Source organism: Hippopotamus amphibius, chromosome 6 (assembly GCF_030028045.1).
Source record: "Hippopotamus amphibius kiboko isolate mHipAmp2 chromosome 6, mHipAmp2.hap2, whole genome shotgun sequence".
NCBI lineage: Eukaryota > Metazoa > Chordata > Mammalia > Artiodactyla > Hippopotamidae > Hippopotamus > Hippopotamus amphibius.
Window position 1 is genome coordinate 26,367,369 of NC_080191.1, and position 24,246 is coordinate 26,391,614.

At 38.2% G+C, this 24,246-nt stretch overlaps 1 protein-coding gene across 2 annotated transcripts in view; it reads right to left on the reverse strand.

Moving 5' to 3' along the window:
* ROS1 (ROS proto-oncogene 1, receptor tyrosine kinase) overlaps nt 1-23,901 on the reverse strand; it is a 115,269-nt gene extending 91,368 nt beyond the window's left edge. For both annotated transcript variants that reach the window (XM_057739096.1, XM_057739095.1), the window contains exons 1-5: nt 23,779-23,901; nt 14,333-14,377; nt 12,171-12,230; nt 10,075-10,101; nt 5,723-5,783 (exon numbers count right to left, since the gene is read on the reverse strand). In XM_057739096.1, coding sequence (XP_057595079.1) covers nt 5,723-5,783; nt 10,075-10,101; nt 12,171-12,230; nt 14,333-14,377; nt 23,779-23,901 — 316 coding nt within the window. The remainder of the gene's footprint in view (nt 1-5,722; nt 5,784-10,074; nt 10,102-12,170; nt 12,231-14,332; nt 14,378-23,778) is intronic.
* Nucleotides 23,902-24,246: the final 345 nt, after the last annotated feature.

The window sequence follows — 24,246 nt, forward strand, 5'->3', positions numbered from 1 at the left end:
ATGAGTTAGGATACAGTATTTGTTTTTCTCTTTCTGACTTACTTCACTCTGTATGACAGACTCTAGGTCTATCCACCTCATTATGTATAGCTCCATTTCATTCCTTTTTATGGCTGAGTAATATTCCATTGTATATACATGCCACATCTTCTTTATCCATTCATCTATTGATGGGCATTTAGGTTGCTTTCATGTCCTGGCTATTGTAAATAGTGCTGCAATGAATGTTATGCTACATGTTTCTTTTGGGATGATGGTTTTCTCAGGGTATATGCCCAGTAGTGGGATTACTGGATCATATGGTAGTTCTATTTGTAGTTTTTTAAGGAACCTCCAAACTGTTTTCCATAGTGGCTGTACCAACTTACATTCCCACCAACAGTGCAGGAGAGTTCCCTTTTCTCCACACCCTCGCCAACATTTATTGTTTCCAGATTTTGTGGTGATGGTCATTCTGACTGGTGTGAGGTGATACCTCATTGTGGCTTTGACTTGCATTTTTCCAATGATTAGTGATGTTGAGCATCTTTTCATGTGTTTGTTAGCCATCTGCATGTCTTCTTTGGGAAAATGTCTGTTTAGGTGTTCCACCCATTTGTGGATTGGGTTATTTGCTTCTTTGGTATTAAGCTGCATGACCTGCTTGTATATTTTGGAGATTAATCCTTTGTCTGTTGCTTCGTTGGCAAGTATTTTCTCCCATTCTGAGGATTGTCTTCTTGTCTTGTTTATGGTTTCTTTCACTGTGCAAAAGCTTTGAAGTTTCATTAGGTCTCATTTGTTTATTCTTGATTTTATTTCCATGATTCTAGGAGGTGAGTCAAAAAGGATCTTGCTTTGGTGGATGTCATAGAGTGTTCTGCCTATGTTTTCCTCTAGGAGTTTTATAGTGTCTGGCCTTAATTCTAGGTCTTTAATCCATTTGGGGTTTATTTTTGTGTATGGTGTTAGGAAGTGTTCTAATTTCATTCTTTTACATGTTGCTGTCCAATTTTCCCAGCACCACTTATTGAAGAGGCTGTCTTTTTTCCATTGTATATTCTTGCCTCCTTTGTCAAAGGTAAGGTGCCCACATGTGCTTGGGTTCTCTATTCTAGTCCATTGATCTACCTTTCTATTTTTGTGCCAGTACCATACTGTCTTGATCACTGTGGCCTTGTAGTATAGATTGAAGTCAGGAAGCCTGATTCCACCAACTCCGTCTTTCCTTCTCAAGATTGCTTTGGCTATTCGAGGTCTTTTGCGTTTCCATACAAATCATAAGATTTCTTGTTCTAGTTCTGTGAAAAATGTCATTGGTAATTTGATAGGGATTGTGTTGAATCTGTAAATTGCTTTGGGTAGTATAGTCGTTTTTACAATGTTGATTCTTCCAATCCAAGAACATGGTATGTCCCTCACTCTGTTTGTATCGTCTTTGATTTCTTTTGTCAGTGTCTTATAGTTTTCTGCCTACAGGTCTTTTGCGTCCTTACGCAGGTTTATTCCTAGGTATTTTATTCTTTTTGTTGCAGTGGTAAATGGGAGAGTTTCCTTAATTTCTCTTTCTGCTTTTTCATTGTTTGTCCATTTTTTAATTGTATTGTTTGGAGTTTTTTGTTGTTGAGTTTTAGGAGTTTTCTATATATTCTTGATATTAGTCCATTAACAGATATGTGATTTGCAAATATTCTCTCCTATTCTATTGGTTGCTTTTTTACTCTGTTGATAGTGTCTTTCAATGCTTAAATTTTTAAAATTTTCATGAAATCCAATTTGTCTGTTTTTTTCTTTTGTTACTTATGCCTTTTGTGCCATATCCAAATAATCATTGCCAAATCCAATGTTGTGAAGCTTTTGCCCTATGTTTCTTCTAAAATTTTTATAGTTTTAGGTCTTGCATTTAGATCATGGATCCATTTTGAGTTAATTTTTGTATATGACATTTTATGAGGATCCAACTTAATTCTTTTGTATGTTGATATTCAGTTTTCTCAGGACTATTTGCTGAAAAGACTGTCGTTTCCTACATTGAATGGTCTTGGTACCCTTGTCAAAAATCATTTCACCATATATGTAAGGATTTATTTCTGAACTCTCTATTCTAGTCCACTGGTCTATATGTCTGTCTTTATACCAGTACCACACTGTTTTGATTACTGTAGGTTTGTAATAAGTTTGAAATCAGGAAGTATGATTCCTCCAGCTTTGTTCTTCTTTTCAGGATTTGGGGTCCTTTGAGATTCCATATAAATTGCAGGATGAGTCTTTCCACCTCATGCAAAACACTAGCAAAAACATCTTTGGAATTTTGATAGGGACTGCATTAAATCTGTAGATTGCTTTGGTAATACTGACATCTGGACAATATACCAAGTCTTTCAACCAATGAATATAGGATGTCTTTCCATTTACTTGTCTTCTTTAATGTGTTTCAGAAATGTTTTGTAGTTTTCACTTTACAAGTCATTCCTCTTGGTTGTTAATTTCTAAGTATTTTATTCTTTTTGATGCTATTGTAAATGAAATTGTTTTCTTAATTTCCTTTTCAGATGGTTCAGTATTAGTCCATAGAAATGCAATTGATTTTCAAGTGTTCACTTTGTATCCTGCTACTTTGCCATATTTGTTTATGAGTTCTAACATGGTATTTTGTGGTATCTTCAGGGTTTTCTGTGTATAAGATCATAACATCTGCAGGGGCTTCCTAGGTGGCACAGTGGTTAAGAATCTGCCTGACAATGCAGAGGTCATGGGTTCAATCCCAGCTCCAGGAAGATCCCACATGCCACGGAGCAACTAAGCCCGTGTGCCAAAAAAAAAAAAAATTAATTAAAAAATAATAATAATAAAAAAAGATCATTATATCTGCAAACAAAGAGTATTTTTACTTCTTCCTTTCAAATTTGGATGACTTTTACTGGATCCATCAAATTTGGATGCCTTTTTCTTGCCTAATTGCTTTGGCTAGGACATCCAGTACTATTAGAAAAGTGGCAAAAGCAGGCATCTTTGCCTGAACTTAGAAGATAAGCTTCCTTTTACAGAAAAAGAATCACTACTCTGGTTCAGAAAAGATGGTAAATTTTTTTTAAGGAGCTTAAATGATTAAATAGAAACTCCCATGACCTCTTTCCAGTTAAAAGAAAAGTTTACACAATTATAATCACTATAGATACTGAATCTGAACTAATTAAAGTCCATACTACAAAAATACTTTGTGATGCAGAAAAAGTAAAACCACTGTCATCTAAGAGCTTAGCCCACAGAGAGGCTTAGCACAACCCTTCTCTGCTTATTCTTCCATTTAGGGTTCATTTTTGGCTATTATAACTATACAGGCAAAACACAGTTCCATTTTTTATTTTTTATAGTGTGAGATGCCTAACAGCAGGGATTGGAAGAGCTGTGGGATACCTTGAAGAGATATGGTGTGGTCAGCAGAGTAAGGAAGAAGAACAAGGAGGCATCAGAAAAGCTGTAAGTTAATAACTGGTCAGAAGGAGCCAGAGTTATATAATTACAAGTAAATGTAAATTTCATAGCTAAATAAAGACATATGTTTCAAAGCCATGGTGATGCATATGGAAAAACAGAGGTAAGGTAGGTTTATTCTAAAATATCAACACAAGAGTGAAACAAATGAGAAGGAAGCTAAACTGAGCTATATACTATTTTCAATACATAGCAGAGTGGATAAGAATAGGCTCTGGAATGAGATAACCGGCTTAAAATTCAAGTTACATCCCTCTCTGGCCATGCAGGCCCAAGTAAGTATTTATACTCATGCCTTATTTTCCTCATCTGTAAAATGAGGAGGATAATAGTGTTTATATCTCTGAGGACAAAAAAAGCTAAAACCTATAAATTACTTAGAACTGCGCCTGGCTCATAAATGCCTAGTAAATAATAGCTATTTTTATTTCAATATATTATTAGCTATTATCATCCCCACATGTGGAAAAGGGGAGATGGAGAATATCTGAAATAGAATAATACAGCAGATCCGCACATAAATAGACCAGTACCAGATGTTTTAGAGACAAACAGAGTCTTAAGTACATGGGCAAAAAGATTCATTAGAACAATCTAAGATAAGATCTATAAGCACAAATGCCATCTGTGTAAACTCAGTGTATCTCATCAGTTAGTGGTACACAGACATTGATCCGTAGCCAATGAAAATTTTAAAATAAAGCACTGAGTACACTTGTATTCTATAACTTTAGAATATAAGAAAAGGACATAAATCAAAGTTTCCCAAACTTTCTCAGTTCTGGCATCTTTAATTTCTCACTAATTTTTTCATGACCCCCTAGAACAAAAGAATCACCTAAACAGTTCCATTTATTAAGTATTATAACTTAAGTACACATATCCCGTCAACTTAGTAGATGTTTGGGGAAAAAACACATAAATTGAAAGACAAAATAATGTTTACTTCATCCCTAAGTAAAAATAATTGCATACTACTGGGATCTGTGTGCCTATTGGGCCCTGCACAACTTTTCAAATATTGTAATCCGATTGGGCACCTCCATTCTCATTTCCTATTCTACGCTGTGTTTCTCATAGTATTTGCTTTTTATCACAGCAACACCAAAAAGCATATGATAGCATAGAAAGAAATGTAGGGCGATCCATTGTTTATACCATCAACTACATCTAGTTAATAGTTCCTGTGATGTCCAACAAATGTTGGCTACCTTTGTGTTTCCCTCAATATTTAAAATGCCCCACACCTCCCTGTGAGGTAGACATGATGCCCTGGGGAATCTCAGTGCAGTTTGGAAACCACAGAATATAAAGTTTATCCACAGCTAACTCCCACTACACAGAATGAAAAAAAATGTAATATCACTACCCCTCCACAGAAATGTCAAGGAGGGTCTTTGTGGGACACTAAAGGGCAGAAGCAAATTGGGATAAGAAGGCAAGATCCACCTTCCACTTTCCATCAGCCACTGAGAGCAAGGAGCAAGCCACTGAAACAAGGACTACAACTTATGGAAAAGCAAATCATCTCTTGTTCTGGAAGTAACTGTCTATCTTCCAGTGGGAGGAAACAGTGGGGAATTCTGGAAAAGTTAGCTGCTAACATATAGGCTATAATTTATCAAAGCGTTCACTGGTCCTTCAGAAACTACTAGAGAATTAACACACTAGGGCAAAGTCATTTAGAGACACCAAATCTGCTCTGAAGTGAGTCAGAGGGAGCTGGAGACATAAACACCCAAGTTCCTTACTTACTCAAAATCTTTGAGAAGCAAAATTTCTATACATTCTGCAAATTTCCCAAAGTCTGGTAGGGAGCCATAACTATAGTAGGTACTCTATTGGATGAAATGTGCATTAAACAAAATATTTCTGCACTTTCAGGTCTTTAAAACAGTGGCATTTCCTGACATCAAGTTGCTTAGGATTCACATTCTCTCTCGTTGAGATAGAAGTGATTGCGTCCACTGAACTGAGGGCAAAATCTCAAGTTCTAAACATGTCATGTGCTGTTTCCCCTATTTTACTCTGAAAGAAGAGTTTTGCTGAGTCTTTATCAAAATGGCTTCCACATTTGAAGTTACTGAAAAATACATATATTCAATAATATAGGTATTCAATAATATATGGATTATACTGAGATATAGAATTCAAGATATTTTAAGAGGTGGCTCATAACCCCTACACTGGCGCAGGTCTCTGGAGTGGTGTAGATTACTCTCAATAATAGTTGCATGTGTCTACTTACCTAGCACTTCCTCTTCATATGCACCTTCCGCGCTGCTGCAGCCGACCTCACAGGATTCTCGCTATGGAAGACAGGTAGCATGCCAGTCAGTGCAGCCTTTGTACTGTTTTTGCTGATAAGCTCCAATTAAATTTCGGAATATGAATGCCTAGTATATACGCATACCTGTATAGCAAGTATTTCAGCTGTAATACTTAAGTTCCCATTTGCTAGTGGGATTAGAACAACACCTTTCAATCTTTTTTGACCGTGTCCCAAATTCCAAAATACATTTAACAACGCAACTTAGTACATACATACATGCTGGGAAAAAAAGATTCTTGAAGCAATACTTTTTCCCCTTTTTTAACAGTTTTATTAAAATATATTTTACACACCATAGAATTCACCCATGTGAAGCACATAGTTCAATGGGTTTTAGCATATTCAAGGAACTGTACAATCATCACTACAATCTAACTTTAGAACATTTCATCCCCAAAAGCAATCCTGACCTGTGATGCCATCTTATATGTTCCATTCTATGTCATTTTGTTCATTGTGACTCTTTATTCAGTAAATTGATTTCATGACCACAATGTGACAAAATACTGAGCTCAACAATGCGATTATATGTTTGCCATCTTAGTCAAAGGTTTAGTAAGTTAATAACCTACAACTCCAGCCTAAAGTGATGCCTATTTATTTTATAAATCCATGCCTTCCTTGAAAAATTAAAAATGGACTATAAACTTTATAGTTACTGAAAAATTCAATGGATGTCTTAGTGCCAATGTTAAATTTTAAGGTCTACAAAAACCTAATGATGGTTAACATTTTATCTCGTTAACCAAAAACAGAGTAAACATGTTGATGACTGAGATATAAATTTCCTGCAGCTTTTAACAGGTGCATTGACAATAGTTAGGGGGAGGGGGGACTACTCGGAGAAAAGGCACACATTGTAAAACTACAGCACAATCACGATCAATCTTCCTGCTCTCATTCAGTTTATAACACCTAGGACAACATGCTATTGTTTCTCACGATAATAGTGCAAAGCATGACACAATGCATTTACTCTGAGCATCTAGGTAGAGAAGGCCTGTAATTGGTAAATACTTAGCTGTCCCATGTTTGATCTGTGCACTCAAAGGAAGTGCAGCCTGATAAGCCCAGGTCTGCTTAGTTAAGGATTAATTTAAATACTTCAGTTTAGGCTCAGAATTATTTAACTTAAGGGTTTCGTATACTTTTCACATCTTCTTTGCAGGTTTCAGTAAAATACATTCAACACATTCATTAACTGCAAAGAATAAATATATCAAGTGGCAGCAAAATTATCATTGACATGGAACTGTCTTTTCAAGAAAGAAAACGGAGGAAGAAAAAAGGAGGTGGAATAATGTTTATTTGGGAATATAGCTAGTCCTGACCTATCTAGGAGTTTAAATATTTTGTTTTGTTTATTTTGATGAAGCTTGTATTTTTTCCAGCTTTATTGAGATAAATGATTACCACCATAGCATTAGCTAACACCTTCATCCCATCATATAATTACCATTCCTTTTTTGTGATGAGAACACTTAAAATCAACTCTTTAGCAGCATTCAAGTACATAATACAGTGTTATTAGCTATACTCACCATGCTGTATGTTAGATCCCCAGAACTTATTAATCTTATAACTACAAGTTTGTACTCCAAGGAGTTTAAATGTTATCTCAAGTGGAGGCAAAGCTACTGATTAGGATTTCCTTCTCTCTCCCCCCCACCCCGCATCTTCCTCCCTCTCTCTCTCTAATCTAACATTAGACTTCAAATGACGTTATCCAATGTTTCTCAAGCTCAAGTTGCCTGGAGAGAATCTAAAGGAATTTGGATTTAAGAAATTCACAGAATCTGAGCCCAAAGCCCCTGGATAGGGCAAACATACAGCATATTCCAGGCTCCTGAGCTGCCATTCCCACTGCAGAAGCCAAGTTCATATTTCCCAGGGGCTACCCCAGTCTGCTGTCTCTGTTCTCGTAGCAGGAAAATCATTTTCCTCATCACCCCTCTAGCTCCACTCTTGTGCTTCCCAGACTGGTGCACCTGCTGTCAGTGCCCTTTTTCATTCCTGCAACACGAGGACATGCCCCACAGCCCACCTGGGATGCCTCTACCGCAGAGTCTCTATACAAATTGTGGCTTCATCTCCTAAAAACTCATTCATTCACTCATTCAAAACATATTTATTGATACCTTTTATATGCCAAGCACTGTTTTAGGTTTTAGGATGAATAACGGAATTTACATTCTCTTAGAAGGGAACAGACAATATCAGAGTAACAAGCTTGAAAAAATAAAATGTGCTCAGATAATGAAAAGTGCTTTGAGGAAAATAAAACAAGTCAAAGGCATAAGGCATAACCAGACAGGAAGCGGACTAACTTTAGTTAAGGCAGTCAGGAAGAACCGTGCAGAGGGGACCCTCAAGGCGAGACCTCAGTGATTAGAAGGAGCTGGCCTTGCAAAAACCTGGGCAAGGGCAAACACCTTGAGACAGGAAAGTGCCATGTACACTCAGAGAAGAGGGAAAGGCCAGTGTGGCCGGTACAGAGAACAAGGAAGAGGGGCCACGATGAGGCAGGGGAGGGGCCAGCAAACACTGGTAGTCGGTAATTTTCATGGCAGTGAGAAGCCATGAAAAGGTTCTTAGAACCTTTCAGATTAGGATAATCTGTGTTCTGAATTATCAGGGATAAACCATCTCACTCGCTAACATCATTTTCCAAGTTATATTTTGTTCAGCTACCACTTCTGAAACTATTCCCTCCAAGGAATATGTGCGCAAATTCCAAGCTGCTTAAGTTGACGCATTGATGGTTGAGGAGTTTGATTTCCTAAAGGTGTGAGCAGCTGAGTTCTCTACCTCTCTCTCTACCTCCACCTCTATTGAGCACGCATCACTCTTCAGTTCTACATTATTTAAAGTACAAAATAGCAAAATATAATAGAAAAGAATAGAGTAATTATACGTTACAACAGAGAGAAAAGGTGTACATCATATGAGCACAGGCAACTGGGCAGCAAACTGATGAGCAGGGAACCACCACATTAGAAACCCAGGCCTGGGCTGCTTTGACGCTTGAGACACTAACTCTCTCTGGCTTCTAGAAGCAATCCTCCAGGGACTGGTTTTTTGGCCCCTTTTGTTTTGGTCACATAAAAGAGTTCTCAGGCAGTCTTTTGTTTTGTTTTGTTTTTTAAATCTCAATCAGGAAAGAGCTTTAATTGTCTATTTACATTTGGGGCAACTTTTCCTCTCTGTTTTATCTCTTCGTAACCAACTCAATCACCATCTGCTCCCAAGGAAAAATTACTCAGATACGGGGTCGCCACAGACTACTGAGATAATATTCCAATTTAATTTTTTTTTATTTTATTTTCTGTTCAAAGGAAATTTTTCTATTTTACTAATGAATGACAATCTTTACTTCTTCCTCAGGCAAGATAGGATAGTTCTGTTCTCTGGTTTCAAGGACATTTTAAATAGACTACAACACAGATGTTAAATGAGAAACAATGCAGTTTCATCATAAATACTTATTGTCAAAGAAACTAAAATGAATTCTGAAGGGTATGGAATCCAGCACAGGGGAGTTTAGTTGAAGAAGATTGAATACGAAAAGATCAAAATCTCAAGGTCTTTCTGAAGGAAGAAGAAAGTCCAGCGCAGGGGAGGGAGCTCCTACAGGGAGAGAGACGGTGCCGGCGGTGGTGGTGGTGGCGGCAAGAAGAGACCTGGGCAGCCAGAGTCAGCATGAGGCCCCTTATTATCATAGCAGGAAGTAAATTAATTAATTAAAATGAAAATTTTTTAAAAAGCTGTGTTTCAAACTGTTGTCAAAAGAGTTCGCCGAATAAGGAAGAAAATTGTAACTAAAGGGTTCTCTTCTAAAGCACTGTATTAATGATGGTGCGTAGGCTTTACGGGAAAGAAATGAAATCAGCAGACATGAGGGTAGCCCTCCATGTGCCTTTTCCTCTCTTCCTGCCACCCTCTCCCACCCAGGCTTCAGGAATCAGAACCTTTCAAACCAGATTAGTGTAACATACATGCATATGTGGGAGTGTGTGTGTGTGCATACACACGTCTGTATACATCCATTTCATGTATGCAGATAGATATATAAAGCACAGCAAATACTTGTGTCAAAAATGGAATTATACAGTCATCTTTATACCCAGAGTTAGAGCACCCCAGGAAGAACATTTCTGCGCACTAAGAATGACTTGGTTTTCTTCATTCTTATTTTAATAGCTTTTTAAGGACAAGAGAGAAAGGCATGGGGTTTAATGACGTCTTTTTTGTAAATGACTTCCACTCACCTCACAAACAGCAGCATAGGTATCATTCTGCATAGAAAGAAAAGGAAAGTAAAATTATTGAAAATCTCTAAAGATGTAAGTAATTTTAATGACACTTAAGTAGGCATATTTTCCAAATTAATTTCTTGCTCCACCATTGACAAAATAATCAATAAAAAACTATCAAAAGCCAGGGAGCCCAGAGATGGGCCTTCCGTCCAGGAAGGCCCCTGTACAAAGAGCTGTAAAAATTATGCTGCTGCATCATTGGAAAAACAGCGATGTCTACTAGAAGCTCCCGTCAACTAAGAGGTAATCTGCCCTGGACCAGGTTAAAGAATGAAGGGGTGTTGGCAGGTGCCCAGGGAGACAGAACCTGAAGTGAAAACCAGCAACAGCTCTGGCTAGGAAAGGCCAGCGGGTTCCTCTGCCCAGACTGGCTGCTCCAGCATCCACTCTGCTTCCTGGACTGTTTCTGGCAACAAATGATACTTCCCATTCATTCACTTAGCAAGTGCGATCTAAGCACCTGCTACATGCCCCTCACTGTGTTCAGTGCAAGGGACACAGTGTGAACAAGACAGAGAGGATCCTGTCCTCTCAGGCTTACATGTCAGCAAAAGATACTGAACACATAACTAGACAAATAATGATTTAAATTGCCGTTTGGACAAAGTGCTACCAAGGAGAAGGAAAAGTGTTTTCAGAGTGTGTAATAACTCCCAAGTCCAGACAGCATCTGCTCCATCTTTTGGTAAGTTCCATTCTGTGAAGCATGCAGTCACATGCGTGAGAGGGGGTGTAAGTGACTCCCATAGGGGAGATCTGCGAGGACACACTATACAAGAAAAGCTGTGAGGACTATATATTAGGAGATGTTAGTGTCCTTATTTAAATCTCAATGCTACAATACGAGTCATTAATAGAAAATATTACCTAAAGTTATTATGATCTTAACTGATTTAATCTCTAACCTCAACAACCTAAAAAAAGCGACCCGTTTTTTTTTTTTATTAAATCTCAACCCTTAACATGTCTTTTTTTTTTTCATATTCATTTATTTATTTATTTTCTTGGCTGCATTGGGTCTTCATTGCTGCGCACAGGGCTTTCTCTAGTTGCAGCTAGTGGGGCTACTGTTTGTTGCAGTGCGTGGGCTTCTTGTTGCAGTGGCTTCTCTTGTTGCAGAGGACCAGCTCTAGGCGCGCGCAGGCTTCATTAGTTGTGGCTCACGGGCTCTAGAGCGCAGGCTCGGTAGTTGCGGTGCCCAGGCTTAGTTGCTCGGCAGCATGTGGGATTCTCTCAGACCAGGGATCAAACCCGTGACCCCTGCACTGGCAGGCGGATTCTTAACCACTGAGCCACCACAGATGTCCCAAAGCGACCCACTTTTAAATTATAAAATTCTTAGCTATGAGATTGGAGTAATTATAATGTAACAGGCACTACCATTAACAGGGAGATTTCGATTATGATCCTAATTTATCGATAAGGAAAGTAAGGTACCAAGGGGTGAAGTACCTTAACCAAGTCACACACTAATTGGCAAAGTCAGGATAAATGAAAAATGAAAAATAAAGTACATTTTCAAAGTGGAGTAAACCCAGATGTCTGTGCCCTGTGGATTAGAATGCTACCATGTTCCCTGCAGAGAAACTTTGACCATGACCCAGGAACCTGTCATCCAAAGTGTGGTCTGGAAACAACCAGCACTGCATCACCTGGGAGCTTATTACAAGTGCAGAATTTCAGATCCTGCCCGAAACTTACTAAATGAGAATCTGCATTTTAACAAGATCCCTGATATTTGCATATTAAAATTTGAGAAGTGCAGGACTAGGAAATTTAACAAATACCTAACGTTCTACTAAAAGGCCTTTATAGTTTGGAGCAACTGGTCATCTCTGGGTTCCATGGTTTGCATTAACTTCCCTCCGTCTCCAGTTGCATTAATAATGTGGATCTCTTTTATCCATTACTATGTATTACTCATACTTTTGCTTTAGAGTCATGCAAACTAATTGAAAGCCAATGGAAATTGAAATGGGAATCCTCTTGGAGAAGGTTTCTCTTAAGGGAAACATTAGTATCAAAACAGAAACACAATGAATACTTACACACTTTAAAGCACAGTTTTCCTGATCTGCAGAGTTCCAAAAATGACATCCTTGGATGCACTGCAAGAAACAATAAGAGACTGAAGAAGGATGACTTTTTCTTGTCACCCGAACGTATAAACAGTAACACAAATGTTTTCTGAAATAGAAATCTACCAAGAAAGCTCTGGCCTCACAAGGATCAGGACCTTTGGGATTCTAAGCAGAGCTGTCATATTTACAGGCAGAGCAGGGCTTGCTGTGGCTCAGGGCTGCTGAGTGAAATCCAGCCTGGGGCAGGCAGGCCTAGATCCCAGAGGGTACCTGACCTTCAGGGAACACACTGTACATTGGGTGCCTTGGCAGCAGGTAAAGTCCAGGACAGCGTGACATCAAGTATACTATATAGGTCAATGGGGTGTCCTCACACAACAAGCAAAACTCAAAGCTGGGGACTCAAACAGAAGGCAGCACATCAAAGCCTAAGTAGATGGACACTTTGGGAAGTGAGCTGCTCACTGGCTGGCTTTCACCCCATAGCTGCCCTGAACACCTGCTCACAGAGCTGCCCTGGCCTCCTGTTGGACGGATTCAGCCGGCTCCGCCTTCCCCTACCTGGTCTGTCTGTGCCTATGATTGTGTCGACCATTCTGTCCACAGGCCACGATGACACCTAAATCCCAGCTTTTTCTCCGTTCCCTCTGCTTTGCCATCTCTTTTCTCCTCTCCTTACTCCTGTTGTGTTTGGGTCCCATCCTCCACATTTTCCCTTCTCACTCGTCAAGTTCTCCAAGAGTAAACGCATCCCCCACCTCAGCCTCAGCCATCCGAGGTGTCAGTAACCCCCAGGTTAGACTCCTTCCTGAACTGCAGACTCAGATTTCCAGGGGCTCATTAGATCTCTCCATTGAAGTCCCTATAAGCACCCCACCTTCAGCATGTGAAACATCAAATTCCTCACTTTCTACCCTCTAGTTTGCTCTCCCTCCCGTGTCTCCCATTAATATGCTTCAATCTTCTGAGCTGCCCAAGCCAGGAACCAGGGTGGCTTCTCTTTCTGCCATGCCCCCCACCCCACGGACCATCCATCCTCAGGTCCTGTTGACTCACGTCTTCCTCACCTGGACTCTCTCTGGGTTCCTCGCTCCCTCCCTGCCCTTGCTTTTCTGGGCCCGCCACTGCTTGCCCTGTACAGCCTCATGAGGGACCTCTCTTGTTTCCACATTTGGAGTGACCTTTTCCAAACAAAACCTAATCATATCCCTCTCTTACCTAAAACTTTGTGTGTCATTGAAACCAAATTACCAACATGGTACTCAGAGCTCTGCACCATCTGGCCCCGCCCAGCTTGCCAACCCTGTCTTCTACCTCCCATCTCCGCGCACACACCCGTCCTCCAAGCAAGCAGAAGTACTCCTCTCTCCTGCACAAGTCAAGCTATCTCAAACCTTTGTGTCTCGGCACAAAGCGCTCGCTCTGACTGGTGTGCCTGTCCCCTCTAGTCCTTCCAGAAAACTCTTCATCTTTCTAGTTTTAGCCATGCAGGCCATGCAGGCAAGCAAGGTGCTTTTCCTCTGGTGTATTTTCTCTGCCACTCCCACACACCGCTGATCTGACTCTCACTGTTGCTGTCTGGGCGTGGTTCTATGTATCTGTGTCTCTTGCAAGGTTGAGAGTCCTTTAAAACAGAGACCCTAGTTTACTCATTCTTAAGTTTCTACTACCCAGCATGGTGCCTGGTTGAGACTTACACTTGGAGTCCCTAAACATTTGTTGAGTAAATGGATACAGGTGTAAAAAACTGATAAAACCGTAAATGTAGTTGTTAGAAGAAACAGCAGAGGCTATGTAATCCGACCCTCTCAGAATACACATACTTTAGTCGTTTTACCTATATCACAGAAATTTTAAGTAATTTGCCTAAAGCCACACAGCTGCGTAGAATCAAAATCATGGCCTTGGTTTAGTCCTGTGCTCTTTCTACTTTGACACACTGTTCCTGAACTCATGTCTGAATAATCTGATGCAGACGTCTCGCTATTTTCCATCCAGCTTCCTCCATCAGGCACAAATAAATGAGCTTTTACTTAGGAATTATTCGTATGGTAATCAAATCTGACCATTGTCCCTTTTTTATCAACGCAAACACTGTAAAGTCCCGGGCAGTAGGAGCGATTACTCACCGGTTCGCTCAGATTGTGCGGTGTGCCAACATCAAGCTGTCTGCCCTGAAATGAAGAAGGAGGGAATGAGCATCCCTATCAGCCTTGTGTGCAGTGTAACTACCACACCTTTTTTTTTTTAAGCTTCCTGGAGTAGTGTTGCCTCCTCAGTGTTTTCTAACTGTAAAGTAGGGAGCTGTTTTAAAGTTGTTGAATCAGTCATGAAACCAGAGAGATTGCGAGCGCAAATTAACAGGCGTACCTTAGAGATAGCGCAAGTTCAGATCCAGGCCACTGAAACAAAGAGAATCACAGAAATTTTTTGGTTCCTCAGTGCATATAAACGTTATACTTGCACTATGCTGTAGTCTATTGTGTGCAATAACACTATGTTTAAAAAAAACAATGTACATACCTTAATTTAAAATACTTTATTCCTAAAAAATGCTAACCATCCTCAGACAACACAAGGTTGCCACAGATCTTCAATTTGTAAAAAACTGCAATATATGCAGAGTGCAATAAAAGGCAGTATGCCTGTGGAAGATGTAATGCCTAAGGATTCTGCAGAAATGATAAACGTGGGAGTTGGGGGTGTAGCTAAAAGGAGTGGTTAAGAACAGTGAAGAGGTCCTACATAGTATTAAATAAGCCTGTGACATTAGTCAATTAATCAAGGATTCCTGGATTAGAGATGACTTATATTTGCATTTTCATTTTTTATTTTTTACGAGACTAAAACAACCATTGACTGCACTTAATTAACATTATATAACAGACTATACAATAAATACATTCATATTTCAACCTAACTCTGTATACATTTTTGTTCATTACACGCAGGGTAAAAAATGTGAGTAACTCTTTCCCTAGGCAAGATTTTTCAGTGTATCTCTTCCCTGTGTTTCCGCATTTATTATTTTCGATTTTTTTTGATAATGGGAAAAACTATTTTCCTCCGTCCAAGAGATTACTTCCAATATAGAAATCATTAGTGTGCTTGGGTATGGAACTCAGAAATGGTACAATGAAGTCATAAGCTAAACAAACTATTTGACCATGAGATAAAAAACCTGAAGCCCAGAAGCAACTTGATTTTGTTCCTTATAAAGTCTCATGTACTAATTTGAACAGTGTTTCTTAATTCTCATGGCTATGCAATATTTGAGGTTTATATGGCCAGTCACTCCCAACTCTTTAGCAAAGGAATTTTCAGAAGTTCTGATAACAAAGGAGTCAATGGAATGGCATTACTATTAATGCCAGGTGTTTGAGTTGCTTGAAAAGTCAACCATTTATCATACAACCTTTCTGTTGTAAATACTGTACCACCAGAAGACAGATTAAACAGTTTCCTATAAAACTATGGTTTAAAAATAATAGGGGTAGTGAAAAAAACATTGTGTTCAACTTTTCTTTAGTAAACTGCCAAGCATGTGACCCTGAGAATGCCACAATGTCCTTATACCAGCAACTCACTTAAATTGTCTCATGCAAAGGTGGTACTGGGGGCTTTAAAACAGAAATATAGAATATGCATACCAGAAACAAACTAATGACTATGCCAGTCACATATACAATTATATGTGTCCTGGGCAAAAACTCATTCAAAGGACTCCAAGGTTAAGGTGGCCTACACCATCATACTTAGAGATGTTCAGTTTGCCTGAATAATGAGTTTAACCTGTTCACCCTGTCGCTTTCAAACTATTTCGCTGGAAATCCTGCCTGTTTGGGAAAACTGCGGTTTTTCAGGCTTATGGTCTTGAGCTTGCTTTATACAAACTAACCACTAAAAATGGCGGTGGGGGTGACTTTTCGTGAAATGAGCATTATAGCAGCTAACCTCTGGCTTAAATACTACCATCATTCACGGGTGGGATTTCCTGGGGTTTTGTCACTTTCCGTGAAGGGATTTATATATGCCCAAAAGAAGCCACTGCTGAAACGGGGGTTATTCCCTTTGGTCGGGGTTGGGGTGGGGGGGTTGAATATGCAGTTTTCACCAAGCAGCAAAGTGACTGTATCTGTTCATGGTTACAGAGCTGTTGTGCTTTTTGTTTAGTAGGTCAACATACTGTTGTCACCTTAATTTGCTTCTGGGCCTATCACGCGAGGACCGCTGCCTCACAGAAGGTTTTCATCAAAGCTGCCAAACCAACAAAATAGGACGTCCTGGTCAGAATTACTCTCTCTACCTCATTTTGAACTGTTGCTTTTTCAGACATTTGGCCAAGTTCATGATAAGCCACTTAGTAAAGTGTTCACATTTAATGAGACAATTTTTACACTGAAAGGTCTTCCGTCACCCAGTCCTTTAAAATGTCAAATATCCACAGTTAAATGAAGAGCAATGCTGCCTTTTTAGTCTGCCATGAAAACCTAAAGCACAGAGTCTAAAACCGTGCTGCTCTTTAAAAAAGACTTCTCTACTCATACCCCTATAACCTGGATGCCAATCGTTCAAAAAATGTGAAGATTTTTCTTTCCATCCTTCTGAGCTTCCCATGAACATAAGGACTGTAAGTACTGCTTAGTATTAAGGTTTTGAGTATCTGTATCCATCTTCCTGCTCTATGTTGCTTTGATCTCACAGATAAAATAACTCGTAAGTTACTACTAGAGCCCGCTGCTGTAAAATGAAACATTAAACTACCCATTGTCATCAAGAGTTACTAGATTCCCATCCGTTTTTCTCATGAATCATCGTTACACGTACAGTTACAACCCAGAAATTTCTAGACTTTTACCCAGTAGCCCAATCGGTCAGGCTTCGTGCGTGTTTAACAGCATTTCAATTGAAGACCATCCTCTCTTGATTCACATATTCAGGGCATTATCCTTTTTTCTTTTTTTTTGCCAATAGTTCGTTGAAGTCAGGGTTTTTTTTCTTAAAACAAACAAAAAACTAAAGTCTTATGTCTTTCATAGACAGATATGAGGTTGATGTTAATTTTTAAAAGCCCAATTTGCAGACACATTCTAGGCTTTACACAGAGGCAGTGTGTATGTACACGTGTGCAAGCAAGTGCAGAAACTGCCATGTAACTTTCTAGCCCTGCCTCATTGCACATGGCATTTTTCTTTTTTAAAAGCAGTCATTAAAAGCAGTGGAAAAATACAAATTCAGAATTTTGCATATAGCGAAACAACAGATTATTCTGTTTATTTCTCACATTTTCACAAATTTTAAGAACATTTTTGTGCTGGAGGAAAATAAAAGAAAGGGAAACTAATGGGGGAAAATCTATAAATTGTTCATCCTCCCCCGGTCATTTTTGAGTGGAGTCCTTCATGAGCAGAAGGGCTTGCAAAGGATGGCAATGCTGAGTCTATGATTATCAGATATGCACCCAAATATGCACCTTACATGGTTATGATCTAATTGTCAACCTGCCTCACTCATTGACTTAGAATTACAGGCAGAGGAAAACTAAGTGAATATTTTTAGTAACTCCAATTGACACTGACCAGAACCTCCCCTTAAAAGTTGCTGAATTTGAACCATTGAATTGGAGGGGTGATTCATTGAGCAAGGAGCACGCCATCTGTCCTGGACTGACCCAGAACTACAAGCAAGATACGTTCCAAGAGACAACAGAAAATCTAAAGGAGTTGGGGAGGTGGCTTAAGCATCTGTTGTGGCTTTTCCTATGCTTTTCAGAGGGAAGAGAAAAGGCGGCCATCACTGAGTTCACAGAGCCCTCTCCCTCCCTTCCACATAAGCACCATCCATTTTGCTCTCCATTCTCTCCAGCATCTAGAACAGTGCCAGAGGGATAATGAGTGCTCAATAACTATATTGAACTGAAGGAATAAATCCAAGAATTCATCATGGCCTACTATTCAGGAATGGTCCAGAGTCCTGTCTCTTGGAAACATCATCCAGTGACCTAGCATCATGGAGGTTTACTTGAGAAGTAATCAGACACAGGAACCAAGGGACAAGTGTTGATTTTTTTTTTCTCTCATTTGATGTGTAAATAAAGATTCCTCTAATCTCCATTCCCTAACCGCTTATATTTGTAGGGAAAGGAGAAGAATGCTTAATATTTTTGTTCATTTTTAGATAATAAGTACATAGAGACTAAGAACTGTATCTTTTAGATTAATTGTGCAACCATGTGCTTCACAGTTCATTTTCATAATTTTGTTCAAAGTGAAGCTTTTGATTCCCCTTTACGTGACTGAAACACAACCATACACAATCAAGTGTGAGATGGTGAATTTGGAATTGAACTTTTTCCTACCCTTCAAAGAAATCAATGTGTTAGCTCATAAAAGCAAAAGGATAGTTTTTAAATAATAAAACAACAGAGATGTTTCTTGATGACCATAAAATCATATTGTAACAGCACTGACTCCTTCTGTTGGCAGTTCTCAAAATTAAACAGGCTGAATGGCATGCCCATCAGATGGTCTTGGGCAAGGTAGCCTCATGAGTCGAGTTTAGGGGTTCTGATGAAGCTGATTTTGTCAACACTCTTCCCTGATCTCCACTCCCTCTCCATCCCCCTCGTCCTCATCATCACAGCTAACATTACTGAGTGATTCCCATGTTCCAGGCACTCTTCTTGGTGTTTTACATTAAATCTCATTCAACATCCCGACAAACCTGTTTGGTAGGTACTATTGTTAACTCCATTGTGCAGCTAGGACATAGGAAGGTTTCATAAATTGTCCAAGAGTTAGGATTTGAATAGGATGCTAGTTGCCTCCAGAGCCTGTGCTCTTAACCAAAGCACAGATGCCTCCTGTAACCTGCACCAAATTTCTCACTTTGGAGTGTGGATCCTCATCGTTTATCTTAGTTCCACCTGCTCCAATTACCTGCTTGAAAGACACAATCCCAGTTCCAGATCTTAAATCCTCAACCCAACACCTACTTCTTGGCACAAGCTTTTCTATTTTGCCCATCTCAGCTGGAACTAATTTCATTCCTTACTTCCTACCCTAATAGTAAAACAGAGCAGAATGATCTGTGTCCCACATATGATATTTGCTCATGATGTGATATTTTGAAAGTTACTTGTGCTGTTTAAATTTAGTATTCTCATCCGAAACATAAGTAGGATAGTATTTAGTGCATAAAGTCCTGTGAGGATTCAATTAAATCATATATTCATTATTATAGTACAGTGCCAGGCACTTAGAAATCTATCATTAATATTATGTGCAAATTTGCTATAAACAGCCTTTTGCAGACATATCATTAGTTTTGCAATAATCTCTTCAGATAAATTTCTTGATGTTCAAGGTTAAAAGTATATTTTCTCTTTTAATTTTGACATTAATTAACCCATTGTCTATCAACTTACATCCTAACCAACACCACATGAAAGTTCCAGCTTATCCAAACTTTTCCAACTATAAAATTTTTTATTTCTGCCAATCTGATAAAAGAAAAATGATAATTCACTTTTTTCTATGCAACTCTATGGTTGCTGTGAGGTTGAACATCTATCATGTGTTTTTTAACCATTCATATTTCTTTTTTTTTTAAGGTAAGTCTTCATGTTCTAAACCTATCTTAAATACTCCTATATACATATGAGTTGATAAAACTGTGTTTATCATATGTAAAACTTTTTTCCGTTCTTTGACTTTGTTTTTATTGTCTTCTGTTTATTGTCATATAGTTATTTTCTAAGCAGTTGAATTTATTAATAATTTCTTTTAGTGATCCTGGATTTTGGAAGTAGGCTTTTTAAGGCATTCCTACTCCAAGATTATAGAAATATTCTTCCCTAATTTATTCTAATATTTTTATAGGATGAGGTCTTGTTTTCTTTTGTTTTTGTTACTTGTCTGTTTGTATTTAAATCATACTTTTTTTTAAATACCTCCCGGAATTTATTTGAATCTGGTAGTGTTGTAAGCATTGGATTTTTTTTTAATCCTTGTTTTAAACTACTTTTTTAAAGAAAGAAGTACTTTACTTTTTTTTTTTTTTAAAGCAGGTTTAGGTTTACAACAGAATTGAGATGAAGGTACAGAGATTTCCCATAAACTCCCTGCTCCCACACATGCATAGCCTCCAGCATTATCAACACTGCTCACCAGAACTGTGCATATTTTAGTAAGGAGGAAGCCACACTGGCATAACCATAATCACCCAGAATCCACATTTTACCTTAGGGTTCACTCTTGGTGTTTGGACTAAAGTATAATGCCATATATCCATCATTATAATACCATACAGCAGAGTATTTTCACTGCTCTCGCAATCCTCTGTGTGCTGCCCATTCATCTCCCCACCCAGCCCAACCCCATCCCTCTCACCCACTGATCCTTCCAGTATCGCCACAGTTTTGCCTTTTCCAGAACGTCATACCGTTGGAATCATACAGTAAGCAGCCTTTTTAGATATTAGATTAGATTAGATTGACTTCTTTCACTTAGTAATATGTACTTAAGCTACCTCCATGTCGTTTGTGGTTTGATAGCTCGATTCTTTTTAGCTTTGAATAATATCCCAGGACGTGAATTGCCACAGTTTACTTATTCTTTCACCTACTGAAGGAAAGAGCTATTTTTCATTCTAAATGGATAGCCACTTTGGTTTGAAATAGCACCTTTATCATATGCCACCCTCCCTCATGGACATGGTATTATTTCATGAGTAGATTCTGTTTAACTGCCTTGGTCTATTCCTATACCAGTACAAATTATGGTAATTTCTGGATATTTTACGGAATTTTTGGATTATGGTTTTGTTCCATTATCTTGTTATACACTTATGTACTGATATACAAGAAAGGTATTGATGTTAGTACCTTTTTTAAACAGGACAACCTTCTGAATCCTATTGTTTCTAATAGTCTTTTACTGAATTGAGTTGATACTTCTAAAAGAACACTTCTCAGCACTAGTTCCTCAGCTTCTGGGATTTGTTACACAAAAAAAGAGTTTTGTTGCCAAAGAAGATCAGAAAATTGTGATTAAGCAAAGCCATTAACATGCACTTGTGTCCTGTGGATCTACAAAAAGAGGGTATGGCAAAAAGCATTTCCATAAATTATTTGACCATGAATCGTTTTTTGTTTCTTTTTCATAAAGGATCTTACAATACTAGTGTTCTGAAGAACATTAATTATCTTCTGTTCTCTGCAGCACACGGCATATATAACTTTAAAATATCAGGTCAGTTAATACACTCAACTAATACATACAGATTCCTCCGTTCATGTAAAACCCATGCTCAAGCGTAGAACTGATTTGTGCCTTTTGGGACAGCAATTCTAACATTCCTTTGTACAAGACTCTTGTTTCTTTTTAAAAGGCAACGATGCCTCAATATCAAGAACCACCCAGTGAGAATGACAGTATAATACACATCCAATTAGAGTTTCAGAAGGCAAGAAAAGGATATAGTAGAGGCAATCTTTTGAGAAATAATGATTAATAGTTTTCTAGAAATGTTGAAATATATGAATTAGCAGTTATAGGAAGTATGTTGTATACCAAGCATGATAAAGAAAAAAAAAATTTTTTAAAAAACAAAAAACACCCAGTGAAATCAAAGATGACCTTCATAGCAAAAATCCAGGCTGAAAAGGATAGCAAGGAAAAAAATTCAAACAGTGTAATAAACTCAAGCACTTTTCATATCATTCCTCTGATCCATGGCTCCGTTCATAGTTCTTTCACCTAGCTCTTGTTCCCCCAGCCCCAGTGTGGGAGGCCCAGATGGAGAACATGATTACAGTCACTAGTCAAATTGGCAGACCATATCTTCTGCAGTCGCCACCACAACAGCTGTGCTTTCTCTGTAGGTGGTGAACGGAAGGCAACTCAACAAAGGAACAGACTGTCTAGTCCTCCTGCCAAACCCTGAAATCAAGGAGCCCACACAAAAAAATAAGATAAAACTAACCTTAGCTAAAAAATAAAATAAAATGGAGACTCCAGTAATAGAAACAACCAACATCAGTTTTGATAGTAGGGAAATTAATAAGCAAATAAGCATTCATATGATGGAAACTTCTAAATATATTAGGCTGGCCAAAAAGTTCGTTCGGGTTTTTCTGTAACATCTTATGGGAAAACCCAAATGAACTTTTTGGCCAACCCAATATTAAGGATCCTGCTTCCATAAAACTTCGGGGTATAGGGGAAAACCCACAATGTAATATTCAGTGAAAAAGCTGGGTGCACAACTGTGTGAAAAAATTATATACATACTTGAGGAAAAAACACTGAAAGAAAATACAAACGTGGGTTAATAGTGGTGGCATTATAGGATTTTTTTCTTTTATTCTTCTCTATTCCTTCTCTATCTTATAAGTATTTTACAATGAATATGTATTGTTATAATCAGAGAAAAATTTTTAATTTTTTAATAAAGAAAACATTTAATAGTCCCATCTTTCCACTTTTAAGTTTGGATTACAAGTGTAATAAACCTAAAGCACACAATTCTACATTCATGGCAGTGACGTCTTCGGCAAAGATTTAAATAAAATACCAAACCTTTTAAAAAGGTGCCACTAACCATAGTAAGCTCAAGTAGTGTTTTAAACTATAGTTTAAATTAAACCAAGAGTGTAACATAAATTCATTTTTTTATTCTACCACAGACTTCTATCTCCAATACTGTAGCATAATAATGAATACTGTATTTGGCACTTTCATTATTTTAAAAAGTATAACTATAAGTATTGTCACATGTAAGCTATCATGCTATCTCCTTTGCCTTTAGATAAGAAGAGCACATCTTTCCCTGGCTAGAACGTGTTTGGTTTTTAAAGTTGATTCAGTGACTGTTTTAAGCACAACTAAGTGACAATAACTGAAAAGATATGAAACACTGTATCTAAGAGGAATGACACCCAGAAATGAGAAGGAAATCATAAATGTCCAGCGAAACCCACTGAAAGAATTACAAATACACAAATAGAAAGGAATTTACTAACAATTCTCTTTTAATAATAATAATTATATATAATATATAATACATAAAATAATAGATAAATATATAATAATAATTAGTAAGATTAAATGTTCTATATGGCATCTACATCTGCTTCCCTCGTCATCTCCTGATACAATCATCCATCCACAATATAAATAGTACTGCTGTCTGCAGTTAGAAGGCATTGCCCTGTGGCCAAACCTATTTCATGCTTCAAGACAAATATAAATGATTTTGTAATAAGTGAGTTTAATTGATATTTTTAAGGTGTGCAAAATTGATTTAATTTAAGCCTCCTTTACCCAAAATCCATGCCCCCCCACCGCAAAAAAAAAAAAATATCTATGAACAGATGAAGAAATAACGTAGCTCTGCCTACCTTCCGTAATTACTAATGGTCCTAACTTATTTTGGAAAAAGAATCTTTCTTGCCGAGCTACCAACTTCTCACGAGAAAACTTCTCACAGAGAGAATAATTCAGTCATTTATAGCAAGCTGAATTCTACACATTCTAGTTTCTACAAAGACAAATATTAGACCGGGAAGACTTACCAGGTTAGTTACACATGACTTTAGGCAGCTGTTTAAAACTGTGCACTGTACCACAGAGATCCACACGCAGCCAAGAGTCACAAAACTGACAAGTTTCAGAAGAAGCCAGTAAACGTTCCTCATCATTTCACCAATGGCGGATTTTTAGATGACCTTTCTTCTCATTTCCTCTATTTCTCTATCTGAATTCTTTGTGTTTCATCGCTTCAGCTGAAAGAGTGGCTGGTGGATTTTTTGGTTTTGTTTTGACTTGTTGGAATATCTTTGCCTTTTAAAATAATGTTTAGACCTTTGACTCCTAGATAGCTTGTATCATTCCCATAACAGCTATTTCATAACGTAGCTTCCTTTTACTCCCATAAAGTCACCCACTGAGTAAAGGTTAGGTCTTAGGAGAGCGCTTCACATGGAAAGCAAATAGAGTAGAGAACGCATCTTGGCCAGCATGTGACACGTGCACAGTTTGAG